We start from the raw sequence: 11,197 nt of genomic DNA, 5'->3' as shown, positions 1-11,197 counted from the left end.
TTTGCAACAAACACGCAAACGTTTTCAGCCTGATTCACAGGCCATCTTCAGGCTTGGAATACATTTGAAATTAAAATTCCATCCATGGAATACAAAAATTCAAATTCAAAATTAAATAAGGTACAATCAAAATAAAATATTGAATAACTAACATAAAGCAAAAATAACAAAAAATATATAAAAATGTAACAAATGAATACGTAAGCATTAATAAATGCAAATTTCTAAGACATACAATAAAACCACTATATTGATTGGTTAGAGCCCTTATTAAACTTCTTAACCATAAACTTCCATGCAGAGGGAAGACTATCTGCGTCCCTCGCATTAAGACAGCCTTCTTGTAATCTACTTCTAAAAATCTGCAACTTTTCCGCTGTCAAGGCTAATGATGGAGACGATAAAGGATTTATGATGGCCGCCTCATTCCATTTGACCGTAGCTCCTGGCGCTTGCGCCATTTGGGACAAAACTGTTGCATTAGACCCCTTTCTCTATCATTAGCCTTGACAGCGGAAAAGTTGCAGATTTTTAGAAGTAGATTACAAGAAGGCTGTCTTAATGCGAGGGACGCAGATAGTCTTCCCTCTGCATGGAAGTTTATGGTTAAGAAGTTTAATAAGGGCTCTAACCAATCAATATAGTGGTTTTATTGTATGTCTTAGAAATTTGCATTTATTAATGCTTACGTATTCATTTGTTACATTTTTATATATTTTTTGTTATTTTTTGCTTTATGTTAGTTATTCAATATTTTATTTTGATTGTACCTTATTTAATTTTGAATTTGAATTTTTGTATTCCATGGATGGAATTTTAATTTCAAATGTATTCCAAGCCTGAAGATGGCCTGTGAATCAGGCTGAAAACGTTTGCGTGTTTGTTGCAAATAAATATATTTTTTCTCGGCAAGTGTAAGGTGTTAAGTACGTAGATATTTTACATAATAATTTTTGACTCATAATACTCAAAATAAAGTGTGAATCATCAAAATATTCAGAATCGTCCATGCTGCTAGAAAGGTGAAGCAGTTGAATGAAGATCGTTCCATATCTTTCCCTAAGTTTAGATTCATTTCGAAGTGAAATTTCCTTGTAAAAATTTATTATACATATATATTTTACTAAAAAAACATTATTTTTTAAAATAAAAACTCTATTTTTATTTTATTATAAATTTATATTATATTTGTAAATATTTATTTATATTTTAGTATCACTTATCACGATTGTTTTAGGATAATTTGGTACAAGATTACATAAAACACTCTTTTTAAACATGACCTTATCAAACGATAAATTAATTATTTTAAAAAAATTAAATAATAGTTATAGTAAAGCTTTCTAGCTAACACATAGCTACTCTCGTTATTTATACGATTTATTGTAAGTATAATAATGAACAACTCTTTCCAGTAGTGCTTTTCAGCAATACTATAGAACATTGCTAGAAAGTACCCCTGAGACGAGCTTTATACTTGTTTTTTTGCATTTAAAAATTGTTGTAATTATTGCAGAAAATAATGCTTTCCAGCAATACTCGTAAAAATATTTCCAGCAGTAAAAATGTCCATTTCAATAATGCTTTTAAAAACTTGCTTATTTCGCAATTTAAAATAAAATAATTAATTACAAACATTGTTACGTCATAACATTATCAATTTTAATTGGTTCTTTTCGTAGTTATATATAAATATACGTTCGTTTTCAGTAAATTGAACATTTTTTCTTTCAGGCGCGAATGGAACAGAATGTGCACATAAAAATTCACAAAACGAACATATTTTTACGTATTTAACTAGATAAAAAAATGCAATTTTCTAACACGTAATTGCCAGAGTTAGCCAAGTAGGTGATTCAAATGGGTGTATTAGCTAGTCTACAATAATTACGATTTTATCAGTAGCATACAAATCTACTTATTTAAGTTAATATAAACATCTTTATATATTTTATTTGTTAATGCATAATAAGCATTTTTATTAGAATTAGTAGTTATATAAGGCAAACACGACCGAATTTGAGATCGAGTAACGATAGCGTGCAGTATATAACATTTAATCTCCACCCAAACATTGAACAGCAGTTAAGATCTGTATAAAAATCGATAAATGTTTTTCACAGAATAGATGTCAAAGTAAAATACTCTAGCTGGATTGGTCGCTACCGGCGTGAGACTTCGTAAAGGTATTACTCTCTTACAAAATGGCCGCTCCTTAGATAAGTCACGTGTTTCGAACCGATGTCGGGTGTGTCCGAACATCTGTTCGGTTTCGCAAAGAAGTTCGGTTAATCGAACAGTGTTCGAAGATCCGTCATGGCTTCCAGGTCTCCTAGACGCCCTCTGACCAGATATGCTGTTGAAGATGCAGCTAAGGATCCCTTCCCTTCTCAGATGAGCTCTCCTACCAAAACTTCTACTGGTTCACCCACAAAAAGAAGTTATGATGGTTCTCCTAAGAAGGAAGTTAAATCTCAAGAAGAGTTAGAACAAAAACTGATCATCTGCTGCAGGAAAGGTGAATGGCCAGCTGTTGATTCTATCCTAAAACATATGAACGGCATCAATCCGGAATTGGTTGATGAGGTGAGTTGTCAATCCTTTCATTGTCTAAAACTTCGAACGAGAAATATATATCGCTTTTTAAACGTGATAAACTTGAATTTCCAGCTTCTAGAGGCGCTATTTAGCGTATGAAAATTCGTGTTACAACTATTGATAACGATAGATTTTCACCATGTGCTTGTTATAGGATTAGAAGGGTTAATGATTGAAAAACTTTTACATTACTAGTGATTATTTTCATAACTCACAAAAATTTCTAATCGTAAATAGTTGTAGCAAGTAATTTTTAAATTTTTTAGTCATTTTCACGACTATTTTTAAACTCGTGACCCTGTAAAAGTGGCTTCTCTGCATAGCAAATTCTTAATATATTGCACTAGTTAAACTAAATATTGTTATTTTATCGTCAGAAAAAATGATTATGTAAATACATATCGTAGAAAAGAATAGAAAAATCGATATTTAGAATGTATTTTTTTTTTTTTAGAAATGTCACGATAATTTTTCTAACCTTTACAAACAGAATTAACAACGTAGATAAATACATTCGGTACTCTTCGGATATTTCTCTCCGAAAAGTGAAGAAATCTGAGTAAAAAAAAAGCAAAATTATGAATATATGGTTACGAAACTCTTATTTTAATAGTTAACAATTGATAGATGAGCAGGAAATGGATATTTTAACATTGATTATCAATTGGCATAGTTCTTTCTATATAAAAAATTAGAAATACATCGTAGTTTCTATAAAAATTTAGTGTAAATTCTTGTTTAAATATATTAATTCTGAAAATTAAATACTTAAATTAATTAATTAATACGTTTTAAATTCATAAATCTCGTAATAATGTTAATTAAAAATTAAGTTCATTTTTGATCCTTCTCTAGCGTTTTATATACATATTTTTTGTTTAAATATTATTTAATTTAATTTGAAGGGAATAAATTTTTAATTTAGCATTTATAATAGTGTAAAATAAATAAAATTTTAACAATAAATAACAAAAAACCTATGATAACTATCAGTTATTAATATCCAAAAGTAACCTGCCTCTAACAATCCGCATCTTTTTTGAGAAGATCTAGATTGTTAGAGGATGTTTAAGTAATTATAAATCATTTTAAAAAAAAAATATTTTAACATTTTTCTTTTTAATTAGTAGAATTTACAGAATTATAATGATTTTAAATATATTTATTGCGATTATCCAGAAACGAACAGCGGAAAGGAAGCAATTAATAAAGAAAATAGCTTACTTATAAACAATTTTTATTAGTTTATACTTTTTTAATTACATTTCATGAAATTTAATCACTAGAAATACTTTTTAGGAAAAATATTTTACATTTAATCCTATCTAAATTATAATTTGAAGGGTCTTTTCTTCTTTTTCCAAAGGCAAATTTTTTAATCTAAAATATTATATAGAAAATCCTATACAAATCGTTTTATACATTAAATTTTCCAAAGATCCTTCTAAAAAATTACGAAATTCTTCATAAATTTTATTCTCTATTTAGAAAATCAAGAATATTTAGGTCAGACTTCAATTAGTAATGCGAAAAAATATCCATTTAACGTAGGTATTTTACATAAAAACTGAAAATGATCGAAGAACATAAGTCAAAATTTGTAGTTATAAGATTGATTCTATGATCGAATATTTCCGTTGAGAAATTAGCTTATGAAGAGAACTCCGACCTCCCTTTATAGAAAACATTATCGAGTTTCGAAAATTGAATTTATTCTCAGAAATTATGCCAGATTTAATGATCCCGATAAGATAAAATCTCAGATAATGAGACAATTACTATAATTAGAGAGAAAATAATGCTAATTCTAGTTACTGTGCGTAGATTAACGATAATTTTTATATTTTTGCGAGTTGTAAACGCGATAGAACTACAAAAATGCGTATTTTTCTTCTCTTAATGATTACATTTTTTATAATTTTGATTATTTTTTATATAGAAAGGGCTGTTTATAAATGATGACCCACACTGGAAGGGTGGAAGGGGTTTAGGACGAGTCGAACAAGGGGAAGGAAGGGGTTGAGCTTCAGTAAACGTTCGTTTTATTTCACTAAATTTTATACATTGTATTATATTTATTTAAAAATTGATTCTGTTTCGTTTCTACTTATGGCATCCATCATTCAGAAAGTGATAAAGGTTTAAGGGGGATCGAGTTTTGTTGGAGTTACGGAAACTTGGACAAACTGGGACAATAAGAGGAGGAGGAGTAAAAGTTTCAAGAAAAATGTAGACGTAATTTATGGACAGCCCCATTTAATATTTAAGGCTGCTTTATCTTAAGCATAAAGCAGCTTTAAACATCGTTAAAGCTTTAAACAGCTTTATAAAACGTGTTTCTCTGAAAAACATAATGTTAGAAACGTTTTTAAATTTTAAAGATGTAATTTATATAGCTAAGCTTACGCTTTTAAACATAAATGAATTAATTCGTGATTAACTCCTCTCCTCTTTAATATAAACAATTGCATGGTTTAGACTCAAAAGAGCTTCTAATATATTATCCTTCATCTTTAAAGTTAAAAAATATATAATTCTTATAAAAATTTATCATTTTTATACGTAAATTATTGATATTAAAGTTAATATTATGTATATTCAGAGTGAAACTTTTAAACTAGAGCTCTATTGTTCTGTGATATCTGGTGAAAATTATATATGTGACTAGGCTGTGGATGCGAAGAAAAGGCTGCAAACTTCACATCAATAACCTAGATATATATAATTTATATTGACAAATAAAGCTATAATTTCAATAAACTAGATGTAAACAGAGTTTAGCTATTACTGTATTATAAACTCATTTATCTGGCATAAATTTTATATGTAACTGAACTACTGATGCATCCATCTCGTGGCATCAATACACTGGACAGTAAGGCACGTTACTTTAACTACATTATTGATAAAATAAATAAATTTTAGTATTAAAATATATCATTTTAACGTAAATTTCTTAAATTATCTTGCAGACGAACGGCTACACTCCTCTTATGTACGCAATAAAAGACGGAAAGGTGGCCAAAGCGGATAAATTTATCAAATTAGGAATCAAAGTCAACATTAAAGCAAAAGTAAGTACAAAAATTTAACATATATAAACAAATAAAACGTATATAAAATCGATAAACATGTGTATTCTACGAATAAATTAAGCAATTTCTTATTAACTTTAAAAAAAAGGATAAAAAATACACTTTGTATAAACTAGTTTAAACCGAGTTAAGGAACGAGAACGTGGAGGAATCACGTGACAAAGATATATTTTTCGTTATCAAAGATGACTTTATCCCTTTAAGTAACACGCAATCAAAATGTTTTCATTAGTACACTAAAGCTGTCACGATTTATTTGTTTGAAAAACGTTGAAATCGATCTTTTGTCGTGATCGAGTCACGTGTTCCACCGTATCCATTTTTCTCTCTTTCTATACAGAAATTAGCATTATATTCTGTAAAATACCACTGATTAATGATACTTTAGTAGACTGGGTGTGTCCAGGAAGCATTTTAGTTATAAATATACGTGCCGCAATTTTATTATTATTATTTTTTTCTCCTCTATGCTTTGTTTCGTGACAAACGTTACCCAGTTTCTAAGAAAAACGTGACAGCTGGAATATAATCCCATTGGGGCGTTTCGTAAATTTATTATTATTATTTTGTTAAATTAACCGTTTCGTAACTCGTTATTAATTAAGTCTTTTTCTGGTTTTTTCTTTGATCTGGAATTTTACAGAGAAAATTGTTTTCTGCACCCAATTGATCAATATGAGGACTTAATTGTGTATCTTTCGTGTGAAGAATTATAAATTATTTATCAGAATTTAAGAAAATTTGATGGTTAAGTTAATAATTTACATTATTATAACCAAAATTTAACAAGATATTATCATATAGGCACAAAATATAACCCCAAAAGTCATCCACTACGTACAAGTTACTCGTGTTTAATACTGTTTAAACTGAAAAAACAAAAAATTATGTTTATTGTTAACATCAATTAAATTTTATAATAATTTATGCTTTATTTTCGTATCTCTGGGATGCGTGCAACAGCTTTTTAATAACGTAAAATAAAAAAAATAACACTGTTGTACTGTAAAAACAACTGTTACATCGTTAACTACAAACAACATACTTTCAACTTATAATTAAAATATTCATAAATAAAAATTTAAACTATTCGTGACAACAATAAAGAACAAATTCAAACTCAGTACCGTACAGGAGCATTAATAAGTAATTCTCGATAATGACTAACTCTCAAGTTATGCCAGAAATAACAGTTACAACACGAATGTATTGAGTGTCACGTGGTTCAAATTCGTTCAGTCATTAAACGAGTTTGTGACACGTGACACGCTGAACACTTGAGACTGCACCCTAGATGTATAACCGGATACTTAATAATATTTAGCTGTGTAACACACATACACACATATATAAGTACACGCATGAGACAGTTAGATATAGTTTTAGATGGTATATTTAGTTTATAACTGTATACATAAGTATAGTACATGAGTGTGTACTTAATTATAAACACAACATTATATGTACACTTGCGCATACAGGATTATATATACCGCTGTACTTCATTAAGTACACAATTAAGCATCCAAAACTATATAATATCCAGCTTTGAATGCATAAGGATGTACAGCAGTTTATATACTTGTTTGTACAGTACATAAGATTGTATACGTAACTGTAAACAACCCTGTACAGTAATTTTTTGTGTTATATCAAATAGAAAATTATTTAATTAGAAAATAAATAAATTAATTAAAAAATTAATTTGAGAAATGAGACAATATGCCCATGATCTAACGAATTAGTTGTTCAATTCAAACGAGAGCTGTTTTATTTTGCTATGATAATATGTACTTTTACGTCAATTTTACGTCATTTCTACATATCTGTTATGAGAAAAGTCGGGGAATGACATCATATTGACGTAAAAATAATATATTATATTGACGAAAGGAACATGTGTAATATAAATTGTATTTTTCGATTCCTATAAAGGATAAACATACAGACAAACCAAGATTTAGCGGTCTCTGAAATCGGCACTATATCGAGTATGACGCTAAAGCGAAGTAACACAAACAACGAGAATTACATGTACACACACGAGTTTAAGTTTGAGAGTTTGAAAGTTGCGTTATTTGACAATAACACTACAAAATTACTTACTTCATAATTCACAGATGTTGAAAGGTTCTCTGTATTTATCAGGAAGATTCGTTCGTGCTTTGCGAGGACTCTATACCGAGGTTTGATTGTATTTAAATATTCTAATTTCTTATAGATTGCTCTTTCAATTACACATTTAAGATGTAAGATTTTAAGTTTTTAAAACCAATTTTTAACATTATACGATGATAAGACTTCATACACGTGATTTATATTAAAAACAAGCACGTGTTCTTGTGCGGAACACATTCGTCTTTACTGCCAAACACGTAAACGCGAGAGTGCTGCTTCACTTGGTAGTTAATAAAACTAATCAAACGTTTTCGAAATTTATTGAAATTAAACAAATATCTCGTTTCGATACAACAAAAATATCAAATATGATAAATTTCAATTTTCTTCAATACATTTTGAATATTTAAAGGCATAAGACACGCGATAATAGTGCTTCATAAGGTGCCAGAATAGTGTATATTAGGGCAGTTCTATCTACACAGGTAAGGGCATCAGCTATTTTGTACTAAATTGTGACGACGATTGTCATACGATACTGTTGCTGTGTATTGTACGAGTAATTGCTACGATCCACGCCGTGAATAGTTTAAGCCGTAATCACAATAAATAGGTTTTATTGGACAGACACATTAAAACTATATCATGAACAAACAGCACAGATCACATATTATTCCTCATCATGAGGAAACACGGCAAGAAGTGATTAGCAGCCAGATTTTAGAGATCACACGACCTTACTTTAAGGCAGTAGTGCACTTATCTGTTTTTATCCTGTGTGTCCTATTAGAGAGCATTAGAAATTTTGGAGCCAGGGTGTTCGCATCTTTTCAACTAGGCCTCCTCTTGTATTTCTGAGAAGGAGTAAAAATATAATGTGATTGGTAAATGAACTGTATTTACTGATTATTCGATAAAATGATAAAATTGATATTATAAGAATAGAATAAAACAGTAAAAGTATTGTTTCCAAATATGTTATAAGTCATCTAGAGTGCCTAAGGCAAGAAGGGATAGAGAGATTCGAATACCATGAACAATCCCTATTATTTCAGATAAGGAAGCACGATGCAGTAATCTAATGGATGGTTACTAGAACGTACTCGACTGTATATTATATAATTGACGTAAGAAATAAACCATATAAAGTAATGCTTAATATGTTTAAACCCGATTCCTGCACATTTGTTATTTGTCGGGGAAAGTATTTATACAGTTAAGAACTCTTGTTTTAGTGTCAGCAGTTTGTGTATAAAAAGAAAAGTTGTTGCATTTGCTTTTAAGAAAAACAAGACTTTAAACTAAACTGTGCTAACCGTCCTGGCTATATCATCACTTGTTAGCTTTTACAAAATGTGATATTATATTTACAACTTTTTTTCTTATGATAGCTCTATTTTTTAATGGGATAACATTTATTACATTTTAAGCAATATGTTGTACAGATTCCAATTAACATCAGTTTGTTTTATAAATATGACAGATGTAAAACTTGTAGTTATATAAAAATATTAAAACCGATCTGTTTTCAATTATTTTATTCCTTATACAGTTACCTGTTAGCTATAATACAAAGATATTACAAATAACATTCTAAGCTTGTGTTCTTACGTAGCTTTTTATCTCTTTTTGGAAAAATAAGCAAAATATAATGACATTTCTCAATAAAAATAGACATAATAAAGTGTATGTAGAAACACAGAAATTATAAAAATAAATAAATAAAAGCTTCAAATATCTATAGTTAATGTTTTTAATGTCGTAAGAACCCTCATAATTGCATGCTTATTGGTTCTTATACGTTGGATTTAAGCAGGTAACGAACGCTGTAATGCAAAATGGTGAATGAGCCTACTCTTCTATACATATTTGCCGTAGTGTATATTATTACGTCAATTTTACATCATTTTATACTTCCCATTATCAAAAAAATATAACTATTCTGAAGAAAATGAATGCACCTTTAAATACACACAAAATTATATAATAAAACGTATTTTGCTGATCGAATTAGACATTATAAACGTAAAAAATTACTAGCAAATAAATAAGAATTATCTACATTTTCCAAGTTTATATTTTAAATATTTATTTAAGTGTTATATAATTCAAATAAATTTCATAATTAAAATATTTAATTCTTAAATTTTTTCCTTTTCAATATATTTTAGTGGCGCCATCTGTCGAATGTTTTAACTACTAATTTTTATTATTGTTTGTAATAAATTATTTATATAGTCTTAAAGTCTTTAAAAATAATTTTCGTTATTAAAAAATAAATTAAATAAAATAATTCTATTTCTCATATACGACTTATAATTGACGATATTTTATAATTATCCTTGCTTTGATATCTCACGACTCATTAAAATATTGAAAAAAATCACGCAAATTGTACGATTAAATCTGTTAGACTCACGATTAATTTTATTTAACAAATGTTTTTGATTATAAAAGTTGATTTAACTGAAATTAAATTCCTATGTCTTTAATCATTTTTATCATGAAATGCTTCTTAAGTTTTCAGGATTTATTGAAATTTTTTGCAAATTAAAGTTTATAGTGAAATATGTTCCAGTTAATTTCGATTAAATAAAAGTAATTATAATAAATAATAATAAATATTAAAAGTTTTTGATTAATTTCATTTACTACCGAGCGGGGGTAGCACATTCGCGTTTACGTCATAAATGCTAGCGTGCTGCCCCGCTTGGCAGCAAATGGAACTAATCGAATTTAAAAAAAAAATTATTTTTTATGTTAACCTTTATCAATATCTTATAGATGCATTTTTTAAATTGTATATATGAAAAATAATATTAACTAGGCGGAAAATCTGCTTCGTGTAACATTCCCTCGATATAAACTATCGTATAAACGTCTTTTACACAAATTATTATATTGTTACTTTTAGCTGCCAAAATGATTTTCCTTTTTACGTGTCTTTTTTTTTTAATGTAATTATCTGGTTTTTGGGGCTTATTTGTTGTGTCTTCTTTATAGTTGTCTGGTTTTTACGCGCTTTTATATGCTGTTTTTATAGGTGTCTGGGTTTTATGTGTTTTTTTTACAGTTGACAGGTTTTTGTTAAACAGGAGGCAGAGATTTACAGACAGCCGACATTTCCTACTTTTGTTGTAATAAAAAAATATGTTTCTATACGAGAAACAATTACACTTTTTAAAAATGTTTTATTTAATAGTGACGTAGAAAGTTATTTTGGAAATTAAGTACCATTAAAAGTTGTTAATTATAAAATCATCTGACAAGCTATATCTTAGAGCCTCACATTATGAGGTAGCCTACATCTTTTTAGATCCTCGTGCTTTTAAATATCTTATTATTTAGCGGAAGGGAAGGGCTTGTATGTTACAGCTTAGGGTCAT

General features: G+C 28.5%; 1 protein-coding gene across 1 annotated transcript in view; it reads left to right on the top strand.

The window, feature by feature from the left end:
- The first annotated feature begins 2,282 nt into the window (after positions 1 to 2,282).
- Positions 2,283 to 11,197, top strand: part of LOC136978060 (serine/threonine-protein phosphatase 6 regulatory ankyrin repeat subunit B-like) — a 62,703-nt gene continuing 53,788 nt past the window's right edge. The window contains 2 exon segments of the mRNA XM_067273704.1: positions 2,283 to 2,586; positions 5,571 to 5,672. Coding sequence (XP_067129805.1) covers positions 2,317 to 2,586; positions 5,571 to 5,672 — 372 coding nt within the window. The 5' untranslated portion in view covers positions 2,283 to 2,316.

Source organism: Centruroides vittatus, unplaced genomic scaffold (assembly GCF_030686945.1).
Source record: "Centruroides vittatus isolate TY-2023 unplaced genomic scaffold, ASM3068694v2 contig_487, whole genome shotgun sequence".
NCBI lineage: Eukaryota > Metazoa > Arthropoda > Arachnida > Scorpiones > Buthidae > Centruroides > Centruroides vittatus.
The sequence above is the reverse complement of the archived record's forward strand: the minus strand, read 5'-3'. Positions and strand labels throughout refer to the sequence as shown.